This window comes from Coregonus clupeaformis, chromosome 24 (assembly GCF_020615455.1).
Source record: "Coregonus clupeaformis isolate EN_2021a chromosome 24, ASM2061545v1, whole genome shotgun sequence".
Classification (NCBI taxonomy): Eukaryota; Metazoa; Chordata; class Actinopteri; order Salmoniformes; family Salmonidae; genus Coregonus; species Coregonus clupeaformis.
This window is the reverse complement of record NC_059215.1, coordinates 10,837,672-10,859,452: the sequence shown is the minus strand read 5'-3', so window position 1 is coordinate 10,859,452 and position 21,781 is coordinate 10,837,672. Positions and strand designations below refer to the sequence as shown.

Here is a 21,781-nt window from a genome sequence, read left to right as displayed (position 1 = left end):
GAATTATAAGTGAAATAATCTGTCTGTAAACAATTGTTGGAAAAATTACTTGTGTCATGCACAAAGTAGATGTCCTAACCGACTTGCCAAAATTATAGAGTGGTTGAAAAACGAGTTTTAATGACTCCAACCTAAGTGTATGTAAACTTCCGACTTCAACTGTAGGTCTTTGAAATGAGGAAGGGGGTTGTGCTTAGAGACAGTAAATGTATTGTGTGTATGAGAACGATTGAAAGGTGCCATTTCTCCTCAATCTCCCATACACAGCAATACATGCTGTGTAAGAACTGCCCTCCTAACACTTTTCACACCTTCTGCAGCCCCTCAGATGTTGACTGATCTTTCCTTTTAAAAGCAGCTCCCAATGTCCCTCATAAATACACTAGTCTGTCTCTAAACACTTATGTCCCAATCGGTTGACACCTTTACCAACAAAGGTGTGTTGCCCTACATCCCTTCCACAAAAAGTAGAAAATGGTAACACCACAACCATGTCTTTCCATGAGACTTGCAGTACCAGCAAACCTTCTGCAAGAGGTCCAAACAGTTGGTGGTTACGGTCAATGAGCCCTACACCACTTCTGGCAGTCTTATCCAGCTGGCCATACACCGCAGATGGGACAAGACCATTCACCACAAGCACTCTCCTTCCACAACCAACCACTGCCAGTGTACCTATGCCGGATAAAGGACCAAAAAAATAAATATGGATATTTTCGATCAATCCTCAAAATATGTCTGCCTTTATGGATTCACAGAATATATTTATATAAGCCATACAAGCTCTGTAGCATCAAACAAACGTTAGACATTCAGATATATCCAAGTAATGTTTATTTGTACAAATCTAAAATACAGCGGAGTGTACAATATTTAATGCTAACTCAAAAAGAACTGGGTATTCAACAAGAATGTTATATGGTAAAAGTAACATACAAAAAATACAGTATGAACAGTGTAGTACAGTTCAGTGTGTCTCAGGTGTAGTAAAGTACAGAGAACTGTAGCTACAGATTGTTACAACAGATAATGTGATTGAATCTAAGATTTTTGGTATGCATTACTGGGAGTTACAGGATAGGTACTGTTTGGTGTAGCACAGAGAATTTTCGACCGACCTTAACTTGGTGATGCTGTCTTTGTCCTCGATTCATGGAAACAGTATCAATATACAGTGGGGAGAACAAGTATTTGATACACTGCCGATTTTGCAGGTTTTCCTACTTACAAAACATGTAGAGGTCTGTAATTTTAACATAGGTACACTTCAACTGTGAGAGACGGAATCTAAAACAAAAATCCAGAAAATCACATTGTATGATTTTTAAGTAATTCATTTGCATTTTATTGCATGACATAAGTATTTGATACATCAGAAAAGCAGAACTTAATATTTGGTACAGAAACCTTTGTTTGCAATTACAGAGATCATACGTTTCCTGTAGGTCTTGACCAGGTTTGCACACACTGCAGCAGGGATTTTGGCCCACTCCTCCATACAGACCTTCTCCAGATCCTTCAGGTTTCGGGGCTGTCGCTGGGCAATACGGACTTTCAGCTCCCTCCAAAGATTTTCTATTGGGTTCAGGTCTGGAGACTGGCTAGGCCACTGCAGGACCTTGAGATGCTTCTTACGGAGCCACTCCTTAGTTGCCCTGGCTGTGTGTTTCGGGTCGTTGTCATGCTGGAAGACCCAGCCACGGCCCATCTTCAATGCTCTTACTGAGGGAAGGAGGTTGTTGGCCAAGATCTTGCGATACATGGCCCCATCCATCCTCCCCTCAATACGGTGCAGTCGTCCTGTCCCCTTTGCAGAAAAGCATCCCCAAAGAATGATGTTTCCGCCTCCATGCTTCACGGTTGGGATGGTGTTCTTGGGGTTGTACTCATCCTTCTTCTTCCTCCAAACACGGCGAGTGGAGTTTAGACCAAAAAGCTCTATTTTTGTCTCATCAGACCACATTACCTTCTCCCATTCCTCCTCTGGATCATCCAGATGGTCATTGGCAAACTTCAGACGGGCCTGGACATGCGCTGGCTTGAGCAGGTGGACCTTGCGTGCGCTGCAGGATTTTAATCCATGACGGCGTAGTGTGTTACTAATGGTTTTCTTTGAGATGTGGTCCCAGCTCTCTTCAGGTCATTGACCAGGTCCTGCTGTGTAGTTCTGGGCTGATCCCTCACCTTCCTCATGATCATTGATGCCCCACAAGGTGAGATCTTGCATGGAGCCCCAGACCGAGTGTGATTGACCGTCATCTTGAACTTCTTCCATTTTCTAATAATTGCACCAACAGTTGTTGCCTTCTCACCAAGCTGCTTGCCTATTGTCCTGTAGCCCATCCCAGCCTTGTGCAGGTCTACAATTTTATCCCTGATGTCCTTACACAGCTCTCTGGTCTTGGCCATTGTGGAGAGGTTGGAGTCTGTTTGATTGAGTGTGTGGACAGGTGTCTTTTATACAGGTAACGAGTTCAAACAGGTGCAGTTAATACAGGTCATGAGTGGAGAACAGGAGGGCTTCTTAAAGAAAAACTAACAGGTCTGTGAGAGCCGGAATTCTTACTGGTTGGTAGGTGATCAAATACTTATGTCATGCAATAAAATGCAAATTAATTACTTAAAAATCATACAATGTGATTTTCTGGATTTTTGTTTTAGATTCCGTCTCTCACAGATGAAGTGTACCTATGATAAAAATTACAGACCTCTACATGCTTTGTAAGTAGGAAAACCTGCAAAATTGGCAGTATATCAAATACTTGTTCTCCCCACTGTATGTTAATTAAAGGTGTATTTGGCCAGGTGACCATCTGTAGCCTCTTATCTGTTACAACCACAGCTGAAGCAGCTACTACCACAACTGTACCCAGCATCATGCTCCTTTTAGGACTGACTGCGTTCACCTTGCTGGCTGCAGCTTGCTGTACACTACCGGCTGCAGTGACTAGAGTGGTCACCTGTGACAATGGAGACAACGTCCAGTTCCTGAGCTGTGATTCTGGAGTGATCTTCATTGAGAGAGCTCTGTATGGACAGACTGACGGAACCACCTGCAGAGAAGGACGAACTGCCATCCAGCTGACCAACACACAGTGTTCACAGACGGGCACCCTGGAGGTCCTCTCACAGAGGTGCAATGGGAAACAGGTGTGTGAAGTGAACACTGAAGTCTTCCGTACTTCTGATCCCTGTGTCGGAATCTACAAATACCTGGAAACCACCTACACCTGCATCCTAGCAACACGCAGCATCACATGTGAAGGCTCTGATGCTCTACTAGAATGTGATGAAGGTACGATCCAGATCCACAGTGCCAACTATGGTCGCCATGACCAGCTAGTGTGTTCCTTTAATCGGCTCGCTAACCAACTAGCCAACACCAACTGCCTCAGCCAATCCACCACCGCCAGTAAGGTGGAAAAGAGGTGTGATGGGAAGAGCGAGTGTAATGTCCCGGCGTCCAGTTCTCTGTATGGAGATCCCTGTGTAGGAACCTACAAGTACCTGAATGTGGCTTACACCTGTGGCTAAACGAGATCTTCTCTGAGGAACAAAGACCAGAGACTTCTGGGATATCTTCCTCTTCATTGGCTGGATGTGTCTTTACTGGCCTCTCCTCCTTTTTGAAGTCTCAATTGAGTGTAAAACATATGTAAACTGCATGTTTCCATGTAAAGTTCAAGATTTGTAAATCACATTTATTGTGTGTTTTGTCGTAGGCATAATTTGTGTGTAGTAAAAAAATTAATAAATGAGGCCTTCTGGAGCTTTATTCCTGGTGCTGCAGCAAGGCACGGTCAGGAGGACTCATGGAGAAATGAAACATTAACCCCAAAAATTCATTTCAAATAACATTACCATAATACTACTCTGCATTTTGTTTAATGTAGCTCAGTTGGTAGAGCATAGCGCTTGCAACGCCAGGGTTGTGGGTTCGTTTCCCACGGGGGGCCAGTATGAAAATGTATGCACTCACTAACTGTAAGTCGCTCTGGATAAGAGCGTCTGCTAAATGACTAAAATGTCAAATGTAAATGTAAACAGGAGTCTCATAAAATGTCAGTGTCCAGTTGCAGGGGTTCAGTTTGAATGTTTTGCTCCATGAAGTAATCCAACAATGTGTACAGTGGGGAAAAAAAGTATTTAGTCAGCCACCAATTGTGCAAGTTCTCCCACTTAAAAAGATGAGAGAGGCCTGTCATTTTCATCATAGGTACACATCAACTATGCCAGACAAATTGAGGAAAACAATTCCAGAAAATCACATTGTAGGATTTTTAATGAATTTATTTGCAAATTATGGTGGAAAATAAGTATTTGGTCACCTACAAACAAGCAAGATTTCTGGCTCTCACAGACCTGTAACTTCTTCTTTAAGAGGCTCCTCTGTCCTCCACTCGTTACCTGTATTAATGGCACCTGTTTGAACTTGTTATCAGTATAAAAGACACCTGTCCACAACCTCAAACAGTCACACTCCAAACTCCACTATGGCCAAGACCAAAGCGCTGTCAAAGGACACCAGAAACAAAATTGTAGACCTGCACCAGGCTGGGAAGACTGAATCTGCAATAGGTAAGCAGCTTGGTTTGAAGAAATCAACTGTGGGAGCAATTATTAGGAAATGGAAGACATACAAGACCACTGATAATCTCCCTCGATCTGGGGCTCCACGCAAGATCTCACCCCGTGGGGTCAAAATGATCACAAGAACGGTGAGCAAAAATCCCAGAACCACACGGGGGGACCTAGTGAATGACCTGCAGAGAGCTGGGACCAAAGTAACAGAGCCTACCATCAGTAACACACTACGCCGCCAGGGACTCAAATCCTGCAGTGCCAGACGTGTCCCCCTGCTTAAGCCAGTACATGTTCAGGCCCATCTGAAGTTTGCTAGAGTGCATTTGGATGATCCAGAAGAGGATTGGGAGAATGTCATATGGTCAGATGAAACCAAAATATTACTTTTTGGTAAAAACTCAACTCGTCGTGTTTGGAGGACAAAGAATGCTGAGTTGCATCCAAAGAACACCATACCTACTGTGAAGCATGGGGGGTGGAAACATCATGCTTTGGGGCTGTTTTTCTGCAAAGGGACCAGGACGACTGATCCGTGTAAAGGAAAGAATGAATGGGGCCATGTATCGTGAGATTTTGAGTGAAACCCTCCTTCCATCAGCAAGGGCATTGAAGATGAAACGTGGCTGGGTCTTTCAGCATGACAATGATCCCAAACACACCGCCCGGGCAACGAAGGAGTGGCTTCGTAAGAAGCATTTCAAGGTCCTGGAGTGGCCTAGCCAGTCTCCAGATCTCAACCCCATAGAAAATCTTGGGAGGGAGTTGAAAGTCTGTGTTGCCCAGCGACAGCCCCAAAACATCACTGCTCTAGAGGAGATCTGCATGGAGGAATGGGCCAAAATACCAGCAACAGTGTGTGAAAACCTTGTGAAGACTTACAGAAAACGTTTGACCTGTGTCATTGCCAACAAAGGGTATATAACAAAGTATTGAGAAACTTTTGTTATTGACCAAATACTTATTTTCCACCATAATTTGCAAATAAATTCATAAAAAATCCTACAATGTGATTTTCTGGATTTTTTTCCCCTCATTTTGTCTGTCATAGTTGACGTGTACCTATGATGAAAATTACAGGCCTCTCTCATCTTTTTAAGTGGGAGAACTTGCACAATTGGTGGCTGACTAAATACTTTTTTTCCCCACTGTATATGGGGCTTTGGTGACAAAACGGATGGCACTGTGATAGACTACATCCAATTTGCTGAGTAGAGTGTTGGAGGCTATTTTGTAAATGACATCGCCGAAGTCAAGGATCGGTAGGATAGTCAGTTTTACGAGGGCATGTTTGGCAGCATGAGTGAAGGAGGCTTTGTTGCGAAATAGGAAGCCGATTCTAGATTTCACTTTGGATTGGAGATTCTTCATGTGAGTCTGGAAGGAGAGTTTACAGTCTAACCAGACACCTAGGTATTTGTAGTTGTCCACATACTCTAGGTCAGACCCGTCGAGAGTAGTGATTCTAGTCGGGTGAGCGGGTGCCAGCAGCGTTCGATTGAAGAGCATGCATTTAGTTTTACTAGTGTTTAAGAGCAGTTGGAGGCTACTGAAGGAGTGTTGTATGGCATTGAAGCTCGTTTGGAGGTTTGTTAACACAGTGTCCAATGAAGGGCCAGATGTATACAAAATGGTGTCGTCTGCGTAGAGGTGGATCTGAGAGTCACCAGCAGCAAGAGCGACATCATTGATATACACAGAGAAAAGAGTCGGCCCAAGAATTGAACCCTGTGGCACCCCCATAGAGACTGCCATAGGTCCAGACAACAGGCCCTCCGATTTGACACATTTAACTCTATCTGAGAAGTAGTTGGTGAACAAGGCGAGGCAGTCATTTGAGAAACCAAGGCTATTTAGTCTGCCAATAAGAATGCAGTGGTTGACAGAGTCGAAAGCCTTGGCCAGGTCGATGAAGACAGCTGCACAGTACTGTCTATTATCGATCGCGGTTATAATATCGTTTAGGACCTCGAGCGTGGCTGAGGTGCACCCATGACCAGCTCGGAAACCGGATTGCATAGCGGAGAAGGTACGGTGGGATTCGAAATGGTCGGTGATCTGTTTGTTAACTTGGCTTTCAAAAACGTTTGAAAAGGCAGGGCAGGATGGATATAGGTCTGTAACAGTTTGGATCTAGAGTGTCACCCCCTTTGAAGAGGGGGATGACCGCGGCAGCTTTCCAATCTCTGGGGATCTCAGACGTTACGAAAGAGAGGTTGAGCAGGCTAGTAATAGGGGTTGCGACAATTTCGGTGGCTAGTTTTAGAAAGAAAGGGTCCAGATTGTCTAGTCCAGATGATTTGTAGGGGTCCAGATTTTGCAGCTCTTTCAGAACATCAGCTGTCTGAATTTGTGTGAAGAAGAAGCGGGGGGGGGGGCATGGGCAAGTTGCAGCGGAGGGTGCAGAGCTGGTGGCCGGGGTAGTGGTAGCCAGTTGGAAAGCATGGCCAGCCGTAGCAAAATGCTTGTTGAAATTCTCGATTATTGTAGATTTATCGGTGGTGATAGTGTTTCCTAGCCTCAGTGCAGTGGGCAGCTGGGAGGAGGTGCTCTTATTCTCCATGGACTTTACAGTGTCCCAAAACATTTTGGAGTTAGTGCTACAGGATGCAAATTTCTGTTTGAAAAAGCTAGCCTTTGCTTTCCTAACTGCTTGTGTATATTGGCTCCTAACTTCCCTGAAAAGCACAGCTGGGGGCTGTAGCAAGCGGCAACAGTGAGAGACTTATTTCTGGAAAGGTGGACTTTTAGAAGTAGAAGTTCAAACTGTTTGGGCACAGACCTGGATAGTATGATAGAGCTCTCTACAGTAGATTGCAACTCCACCCCCTTTAGCAGTTCTATCTAGACGGAAAATGTTGTAGTTGGGGATGGACATTTCAGAAACATTTGGTGGCCTTCCTAAGCCAGGATTCCGACACTGCTAGAACATCAGGGTTGGCAGAGTGTGCTAACGCAGTGAATAACTCAAACTTAGGAAGGAGGCTTCTGATGTTAACGTGCAGAAAACCAAGGCTTTTACGGTTACAGAAGTTAACAAATGATAGTTCCTGGGGAGTAGGAGTGATACTGGGGGCTGCAGGGCCTGGGTTAGCCTCTACATCGCCAGAGGAACAGAGGAGGACTAGAATAAGGATACGGCTAAAGGCTTTAAGAACTGGTCTTCTAGTGCGTTGGGTACAGAGAATAAAGGGGGCAGATTTCCGGGCGTTGTAGAAAAGATTCAGGGCATTATGTACAGACAAGGATATGGAAGGATATGAGTACAGTGGAGGTAAACCTAAGTGTTGGGTAACAATGAAAGAGATAGCATCACTGGAGGCACCGATTGAGCCGGTCTCGGCGTGTATGGGGGGTGGAACAAAGGAACTATTTGAGGCAGTTTGAGAGGGACTTGGGGTTTTACAGTGAAATTGTATAATAAGAACTAACTGGAACAGCAATAGGCAAGGCATATTGACATGGGAGAGAGGCATAAAGCAATCACAGGTGTTATTAGAGAGAGCTAAGACAACAACTGGTAATGGCGATAAAGTTTGGGCTGAATCTAAACAGATAAACAGGACAGGGTACCGTGTAAAGGAACAGTCCAGCAGGCATCAGCTGTGCAGCTGAGTGATCATAAGGTCCAGTGAACAGCAATATGTGAGTCCGAGAGCAGTTCGAATTGGTGCTTCAGCACAGCGAGCAGGAAGCACAGCTGTTTGCGTGTGCTAGCGGGCCGGGGCTAGCAGATGGATCTTCGTCAGACCAGTCGTGATGGATCGGCAGGTCTCCGTGTCGACTCTAGGATGTCCCGTCCGGTTGACAGAGAGGTAGATAGCCGGGAGATGTGCCTGACTCAAGGCTAGCTCAAGGCTGATTAGCCAACAACAATGTTCATTTGATTGCAGCTAGCTAGTTGCGATTATCCAGTGCTAAAGGTCCAGTGATTCAATGATTCTGGCAGAAAATCTGATAGGTTCTGGGTCGATAACGCGCTGTGCAGACAGTGCAGACTGGCCGATAATAGTCTAGGCTAGAGCTGGCTGGTAGGTAGTGCAGGCCATGGACAATGGAGAAAAGCCGCTAACGGTGGCTAATAGCAAGTAGCTAGTTAGCTGGCTACTCCCGTCCGGTAGACAGAGAGGTAGATAGCCGGGGCTAGCTCAAGGCTCAAGGCTAACTGGTGCTTCGGGGGCAGTGGTGATTAGCCTACAGCAACATCCATTCGACATCCATTCGGTTGCGGCTAGCTAGATCCGGTGTTAAGGTCCAGTGATTCAGTTATTCCGGCAGAAAATCCGATGTTCTGGGTGAAAACCGCTAACGGTGGCTAATAGCAAGTAGCTAGTTAGCCGGCTGGCTAGTTTCAACTGGCGATTCTAGATAAAGGTGAGTAAATAATAGAATCTGTTCCACATTGAGTGAGGCGGGTTGCAGGAAAGTATATTTAGTAGAAGGATGAAAAGTGTGATAGGGAAATATATACGTAAAATACAAAAAAAATACAAAAAACAGGCTATTTACATGGACACACAAGAGAACACGACCACTCTGCTACGCCATCTTGGATCTATATGATTCAACTAATTACCAGTCAGATGCGTTAACCTCAACCCTAGTATGCGTGCACTTAGGACATGTTAATATCTCATATGACAGTGCAAGTGAACAACCTTAGAGTATAAAAGTGCATCTTCTACAGCCCGCCAAGAGACTACATCATGCAATCCTCGCAGCAAATTACCACATACGTCCCTCGCTTGAGCGAGAAGGCCGTTGACGGCACAAGCTTGTGGCTGGGCTTGTTGAGTTGGCTACTTGCGCGAGAAGGCAGTGCGGCTTGATGCTGGTTGATGAATTTCACAATGAATGTACTAGGAAAATACGTTTTTCTCGACCAGAGGTGACTGAATTAATGTTCAAGATTATTGTTCATCGTTATTGAAATAGTCATCAAGTATAATTTCAAAACATGATCATGAAAACAGGTAATATTAAACATGAATCATCATTATATTAATTCACAGTAATCTGTTACTTTTTCAGTCCTCCCTCTTTTAGCAGTGTGTAAAGGGCTGGACAAAAACCGTGCCCAGGCGTTTTTCTGTGAGGGGAAGCTGGCAGCTGGTGAGGGGAGGTGGTGTATCCTGGGAGAAAACTAGGATACACCACCTTTATTATTATTATTATTATTATTATTATATATTATTATTATTATAAAACTAATCTTTTGAAATTTCATTTGTGGTTTTATGCTTCCATCTATTGGAATTAATTAGCAAATGCAGTTCATAATTTTTTGGGGAAAAATTTGTCGATCAGATCAAAAAGTTTCTATACCTAAGGTCACTGAATTAAGTGTATATCCTTACTGAAGTAGTAATTACTCAGAATTGCAAGATATAAAATATTTGCTAGTTAATTTTATCACTTACAACCATAAAATAACCATAAAACACAAACCGAAAACACCATATATTTAATTATTTAAAAAAAACACTTTCTTTACATGGATAACATTATCTGCCAAAGTAACACCCCCTTAACATATAAACACAGACACAGACATTGAAAATGAGCTTATTGAAATAAATCTGGTAGCACTCCAAAGAGCCTTTGCTTTGCTGAGCAGTTCGTTTTCAGAAGTGTGCTGCCTGCCTGCCTACCTGTCATCAGAGGAGTATGCCTGTCTGTCTGCCTGCCATGTCATCAGAGGAGTAGATCTGTGAATAATGAAAAGTTAATAAGTTATTGCCACGCTTTCACATTGAGGCCTAGTTCAAACCACCATTTTAAATATTAAAGGCAAATGGTAGCAGATAAATGGTAAGCTGGTTAAATAAAAGACTGCTCTTAAAACTTTCAGACTGCCATTGTTCTGGGGAAATAGGGACATGTCTGTCTATTTTGCCAAATATCTCAAAATGTATGTATTTTGATGTTTTGAAGTTCTACACTATTTTAATCAGGATAACGTATTCTTTCTAATTATGTAAGTTTGGGCAGCTTACTATGCTGCAGTGGCGATTTTAGCATGTAAATCTTGGTGGGGCAAAAAAATAATAATGTGGGATGCATGCCAGCAAAGCCACTACACAACTCAACACTAAACAATACATTAATTGCACTATAACGGTGACAAACGATACCCACAAACTGTTAGGGCCTACATAAAGCTGTCCCAACAGCAGTCCCAGCCTTACCACTGCTACACCTGGCTATCAGCGGAGCCTTGTCTGGCAGCGAAACAGTTAATTAAGCCTCATTTACTGCCTTTAAAAAAAACATAGCTGATATGGCTGACTTGCTTAAACAAATGTGGTTTCTACCGACAATTAAGATGTACAAACTATGGCACAAGGGGATGTCAAGCGGATAAGAGGCAACGAGCTACGTCGGACATAGTCAATATAACTATTTGTTCAGCACTTTTGAAATGTACAGCGACAGAATTCATAACATGGGCCGTTCTTACAGTGTTCTCCCTGTACACCAAGTCTGAACCGTAGGATAAATAAAGGGGGCATCTAAGCAGACAATGAAAGCTCTTACACTATTCGATGATAACATTTCTCTAAAACAGGTTATAGGCTACATGTGCACCACCAAGTTAGAACAGTAGGTGAAATTAAGAGGTGAAAATAGACCAAATTATTAGGGTGAGGCACATGGGCTACTAACAGCTTCCTACACAACATACACTTATGTATACTGTAGCTAAGAAAGTCATACTATCTCCCTGGCATTTTACATCATTTATGCAGCAGCATACAATACATTTTTGGACTCACCTTGTTGTGCTGTGCTCACTTAAACAGGAAGGTGGCGCGGCGGTCCTTCATGGGCAAATTTTGTCATCAAAGAAAGAGAAAGAGGCCGGATTTACAATTCTGAGTTGGATGACCGTTCAAAACGTATTTTCCCAGTCAGAGCTCGCTTATTCACGACTTCCCAGTTGCAATGCTTGCAGTTAGCCACTGTCACGATTCCTTCCAAACCACTCATTGTTGAATTTGCGATTTCCAACTTGTTGTGTAATGTTTATGTCCAATGGCCGATGAGCACCGATACGTTTTATCTATAATTTCTCTTCATTATTTCTCTTCATATGACAAGGATTAAAAAGGATTTGCCAATAGATTTTCGATTTGATTCATGATGATGACTGCTAGCTAGGATTTTGAAAGTAAGATGTTGACATGATAATAATAATAATAATAATAATAAAATGCCATTTAGCAGACACTTTTATCCAAAGCGACTTACAGTCATGCGTGCATACATTTTTGTGTATCAGTCCAATCAAAGCTACTGTACATATGTGATTTGACGTCATTTTATCTGTGGCCAATGACCTTGAGCCTTCTTGGAAGGGCACTTCTAATGTAACTCTATGGCAGCAACCAAGGGGCTTGAATTTTCTAAGTCTACCCTTAGACTTGGCGGTGACGTAGTGTCCCCATGAGTGACAGAACACTGAGCCAATCACGGCGCAACGCTCCGTAATTTTCTGCTGGCTTGCCCCACCACCACCACCACAGAAAGCACTGAGCTAGGCTGAAACACCTGCATTTTGGAGCTGCCTTACTCAAGAAAAAACAAAAAAGAGACCATGTTTGTATGCAGCTTTATTAACTCAATGATATATATATATTTTTTTACATTGTTTGCAATCTGATATGTGACACGTATTAATGCCAAAATAACATGCAAAACAGGCAAGGTCAAAAAAACGTTTATTTATTTATTTTGCAAAACAGGTGGAGCTCTGAGGCTGCCCAATTGTTTCCCTATGGGAAAATTCTACATGGACATGTCTGTCTATTTCACCAAATATCTCACAATGTATATATTTAGATTTATTCAAGTCGGACACCATTTTAATCAGGATAATCTCCTCTTTCTCATGACATAAGGTTGGGCAGCGTACTCTGCTGTCATCGATTGCTAGACCAGAAATAGTCAGAAGTTCCATTTGTTTTCCTACTTCCTCATTATGTAGACATAAGCACACTTGACACTATTGCTATTTACTTTCTACACAAGTTGTTGTTTTTCTGTTTCATCTTAAGAACAGATTGTAATGGTAAAATAAAAAGGTTCTAAGCATCACTCTAGTCCGAAGCGGCTCCGCAAAGGTTTGTTCAATTCATTTGCTATGGCCTCGAACTAGTGTTCCAGCTCAGCCAATGTTCTTTGGCCGTTTTTCAGCCTTGGGTGAATTTTTACTTGTTCTATTGTCCAGCCTAGCACTGATGTCATAGTATTCTGGTGACAGAAAAACATACACAAACACACTGTACAAACACACACTGCACAACATACAGTAGCTATAACTCAGTAGGTATTACATTGTACAACATAATATTACTGCATATCAATATGCTTTCATGCATATACGTATTTGCACAGATATTCCCACAGATACACCCACGTCTCGTCCTGTGGAGGAGATCGAGAGCAGGTTGATGTTGCTCAGGCAGACCATGTCTGTCACCCTGACGGGCTGGCCCACTGTGTGCTGCATCTGACTTATCTAGAGCAGAGAAAAACATGCAGAGAATGTTTCACTGCAAGAGAATAGAACATCACACAAGCATGACATGAAGCATACCTGCTTGTGGGATGTCCTATTTTGTAACAGTGTTTCAGAACTGGTTGTTCTCCATTTCTGTTAACATCATGTATTACTTCAGTTTTTTCACATCATATGAAACATTATTGTCAAAGACTACTAACATTGACAGTGCACAGCAGCGAGAACCTCTCGTTCCAGTAGTTGAGTACACCATTTCGGCTGATTGACAGGTAGCGTCCATTGTGGGCGCGGCCCTTAGAACCCCCTGAGTTCCGGCCATGCTCCCCAGAGTCTGTCTTCTTCTTCCCGGCTTGGGGCTGGAATGGGTAGAACTGCAGCCGGACAATGACCTCACAGTGTGCACTACACAGACAGAGACACAAAAATTCAAGGACGCATACACTGCACACGTACTACTTAGGAACCTGTAAAACAAAGCCTATTAAATGTCACTTACACAGGCACAATCTTGAGTGGTTTGGGAAAGTAGAGTGGCCTGTACTCTAGAAGCATATTCATCCTGTATAAACCACACAAAGGTTTTGTTAAAGAGAGTAAGAATGTAAATGTGTTTAAGTGTTTTTCACATACCAGAGGAGTTGGTCAACTGATGACAAAACAGCACTCCCATTCATTGTCTTGTTTTCCTCTCTCACCCAGTCCACACTGCCATCACAGTTGGTGTCCACCTTCATAAAGATAATGTCCACATCCCGAAACTGATCCATATCCAACCCTGACAGACAGAATGACTCAATGTTATGTGTGTTTGTATGACAACACTATGTAGAAATGTGCAGCTGGTGGGTGAAACTGGCAGGGATCCACTAGGGGCTAAAATGTATACTGGGGTAGACTACTAGTTATGCGGAGGTGGTATAATGTGGTCGGGTCACTCACCCCCTCCTCCATCCGTGTCAGCCTCTCTGAACATGCTTTCGATGCAGCGAAGGTGCTGTTCGTTGATCTGATTCTCCACTCCCCCCTGCGCCGGCATGTCCTCCTCCCTGAGGTCATTGTTCTTCCCCGAATGCTCCATCTCCCCCGCCATACCCTGCAGAGGGAGCATATAGATGACCTCAGTCAGACTGATATTAAAACCATCATGAACAATTTTTCACTTGAAAATGTTTCAGGAAGGTGAGATGAATTAGAAACTGAACAAAATGTGGGTGACAAGTTCACAAAAACCCAGACAATTAGAATGGAAACGGTGTCTGTGCAAATAAAAAAAAAGCATACCAGTGTGTGGATTTATTTTGTTCTGGATTTACCTGAGCTGTGGTATGTTTCTGCTTGTCATCAGAGGCAGAGCTGTGAATGATTTTGATAACACAGGCAATTTATTCAATGAATACTCAAGAGATTCAAAATGTGATTTAGTGATCAAACACATGCATTTAAAGTTTAAACCTAATGTAAACTAGCTTCATATTGATATTACCGTCTGACCTTCACAGTGCCCCTGTGACAGTCCACAAGCTCACACTGGCCATGGCTTTACATCTTTGACACTGGCTCAAATTCTCACAGAAGAATAATGCTCTTTTGGTGATATCAATGTGAGACAGTCTTCATAACATTGTATTCAATGGTATCTATAGAGGTAGTCTTTTTTTTTTTTTCAAACAACAAATTAAACCAAATTCTGACTACAGCAATCAAAATGTAGGGGGATACAAATCAATAGTTTTCCAAGTTTTTTTCTGTTTATAAAAAACATTTCACTCTTGATGGCACAAAGATGCCAGTCGGGAGACAGAAGGGAAGGCGAGACAGAGAAGTCCTGACTATTTGACACAATTGTTACACGAAAAGAAGATGAGCAGTTATCTGTTTTGCATCTTGACACACCAAGAAGCTTCTGGACGAAGAGATCAACAGATTGCAGGAAAACATGTTCAACGACCCAGTGAACAGCCTTGTAAACAAACAACCTCTGCAGTTACCCAAGGCCCGGGCCCCATCTTTCACCTGCACGAGAAGCTCTTTGTGCCTGTGAAAGACTACCCAAACTATAACTTTGTTGGCAGAATACTGGGGCCTCATGGGCTCACAGTCAAGCGGATGGAAGCGGAAACCGGATGCCAGATCAAAATGCAAGAATGGGGGTCAGTGAGGGACAACAGAAAGAACAGAGGCAAACCCGGCATGGAAAATCTAGAAGAGGACCTGTACGTACTGATCAGAGTGAATGACAAGGCAGAATGCACCCAGGTCAGAATGAGGAGAGCGGTGGAAGTCAGGAAACTCCTGGTGCCTACAGCGGAGGGAAAGAAAACATGAAGACGCAGCTGGAGCTGGCGATTCTCAACGGGATATACCAGAATCAAGACACGAATAGGGCCCACACCACCACTCAGGTCCCCTGCCTCACAGTGGCCCCCACAAGGCAGGTGCTCCCTATTGCTGACCCCCAAAGACCAGGCAAGGAGCCCCATCAGTAACAGCATCCAGCCCACCCAAAGGGCTGCCCATTGATGGCAGCATCGACACCACCCAGAATGACAAGTACACCCTGCTACCCACGTCTCTGCTTGGGTCCCCCATCACACAGTGGGGCTCTAGACCTTTTATTTATGGCCCTTTACTCTGGGCATGTTTACATGTATTTTTAATTATCAGCCTATATCACTATTTCTGTTTTGATTTCTGTAGTTATTCTACCAAGAACCAACTGCCAAAAGCAATGCAGAAGTCTGTCAGGACATTTTAATGAGTGGAGAAATAAATAGAATTAGAAAATTGTACACATGAGTTTTTAATAACATACAACTTGTCAAAACAAGTTATTTCTTCAACCTAAAAACACATTTAGTGTCTCCAATCAATACTTCATTTCTAAAGACAAGAGATGCTTGTAGAAACCTTATATTGCTCCTAAGTTTAAAACAGACTTCCGTGGTCTAAAAGACAGCTCTCAGTTCCTCTGCTAAGAGTGTATAGTTCTGGTCTTATCGTAGACTAGAAGGAAGTATTTCTTCAGTGTGGACAAGCAACCATACATCCGGTCTTTGCCTTACATGAGGAAGTAAATTAGAACATAGGTCGGTAGAGACGTTAGTCTCTGGAGTGTAAATCTAGCCTACATACAACACACAAATGGCAGAATGAGTCTATAATTTAGCATTTAAGTAAGAAGTACAGTATTTTTTTTTTATTTTTTTTTTAAGGTGCTCAATAAAACATTACTTTCTTTACTTCAAAAAAAGTAATGTGATGAATACCTCCGCAGATAAACCATATAAACTAAATACAAAATGCTGATCGCCTAAACCACAAATTTGAACTCAAGTATATAATGAATGTGTGTAAACATACCATAAAAATTACAGTAATTTTCATTGGCAGAGTAAACATATTCATATATCTTTAATAATTAATCATATTTGCAAATATATCAAAATAACCTAGTACAGTTTTGTTTAGGTCAATTGGAAATATATAAGGAATAGAAAGACAACCTGAACATATTTCAAAAGTAACAGGCCAAAGTTGAAAGGCACAGCAGAGGCCAGAATAAGGACAAGGCAGAAGAGAAACCAGAAAGGAAGGACCCATTAGAATTTCATCCAGGGTTCTTGTTCTCTGGTGGCTGGATCAGCAGGCTCTCTGAAATGTATTATGGTCCAAAGAACACTTGGACCAACAAACACTTGGACCAAGGGGGCAGCCAGTGTATGATCCAAAGGCAACTTAATCCACAGTGGCAGTATGTGTGAGTAAGTGCATGTTCATTAGAGCACACGAGTGCGTGTGTATGTACATTGCACATGCAAACGTGTGTTCACTAACCTGTGTGTGTGTGTGTGTGTATAAGTGTGTGTGATTATGGTATGGACTAGAGTTGTGTCCATTTTCATCAGAACTCTTCTGGTTCTTCTCCTTCAGCATCGGAATCAGGAATAACAAACCCCTCCTGTAAACAGGAAACAATTTTTATTTAAATATTCAAATACAAAGCTACATTAGTTTCCTACTACAGAATCATTGGTTATGAAAATGAAGACTGAGCCTCTCAGCTGTGTCTGTGTCAGAGAGTATTCTGGCGAGGTTTGACTCACATCAGTGGCGTATAGAACATCCATAATCTTCTGCATAGTTGTATCTGCCTCTCCATCCACCTCTTGGCAGATGACCTCAATGGACCTCAGCTTTCCAAAATAAAAGTCTCTCTCTTTCTCCATGTCCTGGACAGTGGCCTTCAAGGAACTGACCTGAGGCGAGAGCAGAAGAGGGAATACATTAGTGATAGGAGAATGAATGGGCGGGGCTGTCATGACTCATGTTACAACTTCAATAAACTATTCAACTAGCACACAAAGAACCATTCAGGAGATTGAGGGGAAATCTCATTGTAGCATCAAAACAACTTATATTAGCGGTGACACGCCGAAAGACCATACCTCTTGGGCTAGCTCCTCCCTCTCCACGTCCCCTGCCCCTCCGGGCCTACGCAAGGCACTCCCTGCTGACTTGGGCGGGGGTTTGGTCACTATTGTTGTAGACCTCATGGGAGCTAGATCCAACACAAACCACAGTTAGCAAACTAGGAAATAATAATATAACTGTGGACTGTGTGCATGCCCTCAACCTTAGACACACAACTGCACATTAACACCCACTGACTCGTGTCTAGCCTTACAACAATATTCCTTTCCATAGTGACCATGACTGTGATAGCCCACCATAGGTGCCCATTGGAGATCCCTGTTTGGCCATTAAACCACCTTACCGACTCTCACAGATGGTTTGATAACATGTGGGGAGCCGTGGAGCTGTACTGAAATAGAAATGCATACAGTATGCATTTAAGGGTCCAAGCATCAAAGACACTGGATCAATCTTTTTTTTTTTACCAGCTGACTGAGAGTAACTTGGATTATAATGTGAACCCCCATTGCTGCTTGCAGCTATATTTTCAATTAGGTATTTAGAATACAATAAAAATGCTAGAAATGATTAATTTGTCTTCCTCACCAGTGGTGGGCTTCCTGGGCTTGGGTGCGACCTGCCCTGGGTTGGGCGTAGGAGCAGTGTCCTGGCCCTGGCGAGCACTGACTGGGTCATACTCCTTCCCATCGTAGTTGGCATCAAACAATTTCTTGAACCACTGGACAAACTCAAAGTTGTCCTGGAACTTGCCTTTTATCAATTTATCAACAGGAATGATCTGGAAAAAAGTGTCACTCAATCAATCTCAATGGCTGAAATTTAGGAATAACCGAATAGCCAAAAGTACACTGAGGTAAAAAGACACTAAGCACTCACCTTGTCAACCCCAATTTTCTTAAAACTGGTCTGCAGAAGTTTGAAGTTGTGGAGGAACTCAGTCTCTAGTTTGGCCTGGAATTTAACCTTCTTCAACGGTATGCATCCAGGGAAAAGCATGTCCATGAACTGACAGTAAGCAGCACCTGTGTGAATGTGATAACATAATTCAATTACCAGCTAATCATGTCAACTTCTATAGGCTATAATACTCTACTCCTGCCATTACCTTTCCCCAACCCACTGCAAGGTACACTACATTACCAAAGGTATGTGGACACATGTTCGTTGAACATCTCATTCCAAAATCATGGGCATTAATATGGAGCTGGTCCCCCCTTTGCTGCTATAACAGCCTCCACTCACCTGGGAAGACTTTCCACTACATGTTGGAACATTGCTGCGAGGACATGCTTCCATTCAGCCACAAGAGCATTTGTGAGGTCGAGCATTGATGTTGGGCGATTAGGCCTGGCTCGCAGTCGGTGTTCCAATTAATCCCAAAGGTGTTCGATGGGGTTGAGGTCAGGGCTCTGTGCAAGCCAGTCATGTTCTTCCACACCGATCTCGACAAACCATTTCTGTATGGACCTCGCTTTGTGCACCGGGGCATTGTCATGCTGAAACAGGAAAGGGCCTTCCCCAAACTATTGCCACAAATTTGGAAGCACAGAATCGTCTAGAATATCATTGTATGCTGTAGGGTTAAGATTTCCCTTCACTGGAACTAAGGGGCCTAGCCCAAACCATGAAAAACAGCCCCAGACCATTATTCCTCCTTCACCAAACATTACAGTTGGCACTATGCATTGAGGCAGGTAGCGTTCTCCTGACATCCGCCAAACCCAGATTCGTCCATCGGACTGCCAAGATGGTGAGGCGTGATTCATCACTCCAGAGAACGCGTTTCCACTGCTCCAGAGTGCAATGGCGGCGAGCTTTACACCACTCTAGCCAACGCTTGGCATTGTGAATGGTGATCTTAGGCTTGTGTGCGGCTGCTCGGCCATGGAAACCCATTTCATGAAGCTCCCGACGAACAGTTATTGTGCTGATGTTGCTTCCAGAGGCAGTTTGAAACTCTGTAGTGAGTGTTGCAACCGAGGACAGACGGTGCCACGTTGAAAGTCACTGAGCTCTTCAGTAAGGCCATTCTACTGCCAATGTTTGTCTATGGAGATTGCATGGCTGTGTGCTGGAATTTATACACCTGTCAGCAACGGATTTGGTCTTTGTTATCGATTCTGAAGGCACCGGTGTCTTCAGGTGTTACTTCAAAAAACAGAATATTCAGAAAAATATTAAATCCACTTTTTGTATCAAGTGAGAAATGGCCTATCGCATGTGTGCAAATCTTTGTGTTTGGGTCAAGCGCTGTCATCTTGTTTGACATGTGGCCACCACTGCTTTGCTTAGAAATTACTAGTTCCTGCAAAGATGGGAAATACCAGATGTCTAGTAGCTATGTTCGCCATTAACCTCACATGGTGGAAAAATTCGATGTATTAATTTTCTGAATATTCTATTTTTTTGGGACTTCCACCTGCAACTGGAAACAGAAGTTTATAAATCACCGATGCCTTCAGAATCGAAAACGAAGAAAGTATCTCCAACTAACGGTTGATCGAAAATAACTATCACACTTTGAATGGCGTTCGGATCAACAGCCATCACAGGCTAATTAGCCATGCCGATGGACGTATTTCCGGTTTGATCTAGACGTCATCTTACTGACCTGAGCACAACTGCTCAATCTTGGCGTAGTTCATCTGTACAGACTCGTTGATCCAAGAAAGCATATCATGGCGACTAAGGTTGTCGCCGGTCACAGATGTAGAGTAAACGTTCACAGCCATCTTCTAACGTTAACTAGGCATGGGAACACATGAGACAAATGTACGTTATGGAAGTAGAGACAAACAAAGATACATCTAACTTGCCTATTTTACATTATTACCTAGCAAACCGTTACATTTTAGCTAGGTAGCTAGTTAGCTAAGACACGCACAAATGTTCTTTATGGCTAACATTAGCTAGCTAGTCAAAGCTTTAGCTAACGTTCGTTACGCCCTGCTACCTAAATTACCGGGTTAGCTAAACTAGCTATCGTTACATTAACCGAGTTGGCCATCATTAACGTTGTTGACAGTGAGTTAAGTACCAGCTAACATTAGTTATAGCTATAATGTTACCACGTTATACAGCTAAAGTTATTTAAATAATTCGCCTATGCCATTTTAGCTAATTTGCTAATACTTAGCTAATCCGGAACTGTTAGCTAACGATACAACAGCTAGCTAGCTGTTAGCTATCAAACACACCCATCCTTCAACAACGACATCATCGCTAACATTAGCTTCCTAGCTAGTTTTACTGACAATGAACCATTTTCAAGAAACATGCTTTTTAACTTACATTGTCTTAATTTTCCACCAGTTAAATCAAATTACACAAAAATACAAAAAGGTTAAAACTTGTAGATACTTTCTCGCCGTTCACCGGCGGCTTATTTCGTTCGTGTCTTGGCTCTTGTACGGTTAGAATGTAGTGGTAGCTAGCTAGCCTGAACAAGCTGAACATTGGAAGACCTCAATTGCACACTCCTCGCGTCCTAGTCTCCTTCTCAAAACCCATTGGAGGAGAAGGTCAGAGGGGCGGGGGCTCTGGCTTTCTCATCCAATGTGTTTTGGAGAGCCAAGAGATGACGCGAGGACAAATGAGATCTTCCCCAGGAACTCTTCTTCTTCTTTAAAATGTATTAGCGGATCGCAACCATAGACTGTAACTAACTGAAAGGTGCATACACCACCACCTATTGTACAGGAGTGTGAAGGCGGTCACGGCTGGAACAATGAGCCAAATATTTCACCTGCTGTATACATGTGAAGCATCCGGTTGGCGGTTCCACTCACTACCAAATATGATGATGAGAGGAAGCCCAGTGGCAGGTAGTGGGAGAAGACATTCTGCTAATATTCTCATCGATGAAACATTTGATCTCCATACAGTTTTCTGTTTCCAAAACTAACATTTGTAGACTTTACCTTTGCCAACGTTTATAAAAATTGCGTTGTTTGGAAGGAGCGCAAGGGAGAATTGAGTAGGCGTTCCCTTACGGAAATATGCAAATACATGCTAGGTGCGAAATATACTTCTCCCATGGGCAAAGAAAGTCAAAAGGGGTGATGATATTAATTAATAGTTATTTCGATCCGAATGTGCAAATTGTCCAAACAGATCCGCAAGGTAGATTATTTAAAATATGTTATTGGACCATAAACAGATATGGCTCATTAAACTTTACGGACCAAATAATGATGATCCACACTTCTTTGACAATATATATAATACATTATCAACCCTGCA

At 42.9% G+C, this 21,781-nt stretch overlaps 3 protein-coding genes and 1 pseudogene across 6 annotated transcripts; 2 read left to right on the top strand and 2 right to left on the bottom strand.

Annotated features, from left to right (window-relative positions):
* The first annotated feature begins 2,856 nt into the window (after positions 1-2,856).
* Positions 2,857-3,539, top strand: LOC121537436 (L-rhamnose-binding lectin CSL2-like). Its single transcript, XM_041845069.2, has one exon. It carries the CDS (start codon positions 2,878-2,880, stop codon positions 3,532-3,534), a length of 657 nt encoding a protein of 218 aa, XP_041701003.1. The 5' UTR covers positions 2,857-2,877; the 3' UTR covers positions 3,535-3,539.
* Positions 3,540-12,285: 8,746 nt separating this feature from the next.
* LOC121538065 lies at positions 12,286-15,191 on the bottom strand. 4 transcript variants are annotated; one of them, XM_041845817.2, is made up of 6 exons: positions 14,419-15,191; positions 14,045-14,198; positions 13,736-13,880; positions 13,602-13,664; positions 13,306-13,507; positions 12,286-13,102 (listed from the first exon to the last, which is right to left on the bottom strand). In XM_041845817.2, exons 2-6 carry the CDS (start codon positions 14,193-14,195, stop codon positions 12,944-12,946), a joined length of 720 nt encoding a protein of 239 aa, XP_041701751.1. In that variant the 5' UTR covers positions 14,196-14,198; positions 14,419-15,191; the 3' UTR covers positions 12,286-12,943. The 4 variants fall into 4 exon arrangements, with proteins under 4 accessions (XP_041701751.1, XP_041701750.1, XP_041701753.1 ...); XM_041845816.2 differs by having other exon boundaries at positions 14,045-15,191; XM_041845819.2 differs by having other exon boundaries at positions 13,306-13,476; positions 13,801-13,880; positions 14,045-15,191.
* Positions 14,272-16,239, top strand: LOC121537212 (annotated as a pseudogene).
* On the bottom strand, positions 15,888-21,006 carry LOC121538064 (microtubule-associated protein RP/EB family member 1). The gene is made up of 7 exons (XM_041845815.2): positions 20,831-21,006; positions 20,151-20,284; positions 18,416-18,561; positions 18,125-18,317; positions 17,551-17,663; positions 17,209-17,361; positions 15,888-17,063 (listed from the first exon to the last, which is right to left on the bottom strand). Exons 2-7 carry the CDS (start codon positions 20,269-20,271, stop codon positions 17,007-17,009), a joined length of 783 nt encoding a protein of 260 aa, XP_041701749.1. The 5' UTR covers positions 20,272-20,284; positions 20,831-21,006; the 3' UTR covers positions 15,888-17,006.
* Between the last annotated feature and the right edge of the window lie 775 nt (positions 21,007-21,781).

Coding starts and splice junctions, on each gene's coding strand:
- LOC121537436 (XM_041845069.2), top strand. CDS start 2,878: ATGCTCCTTTTAGGACTGACTGCGTTCACCTTGCTGGCTGCAGCTTGC.
- LOC121538065 (XM_041845816.2), bottom strand. CDS start 14,213: ATGCTCCCTCTGCAGGGTATGGCGGGGGAGATGGAGCATTCGGGGAAG. Junction 13,881..14,044: donor TGACACGGATGGAGGAGGGG/GTGAGTGACCCG, acceptor TCTGTCTGTCAG/GGTTGGATATGGATCAGTTT. Junction 13,665..13,735: donor TCAGTTGACCAACTCCTCTG/GTATGTGAAAAA, acceptor TGGTTTATACAG/GATGAATATGCTTCTAGAGT.
- LOC121538064 (XM_041845815.2), bottom strand. CDS start 20,271: ATGGCTGTGAACGTTTACTCTACATCTGTGACCGGCGACAACCTTAGT. Junction 17,664..18,124: donor GCCCAGGAAGCCCACCACTG/GTGAGGAAGACA, acceptor TGTTGGATCTAG/CTCCCATGAGGTCTACAACA. Junction 17,064..17,208: donor ATGTTCTATACGCCACTGAT/GTGAGTCAAACC, acceptor TCCTGTTTACAG/GAGGGGTTTGTTATTCCTGA.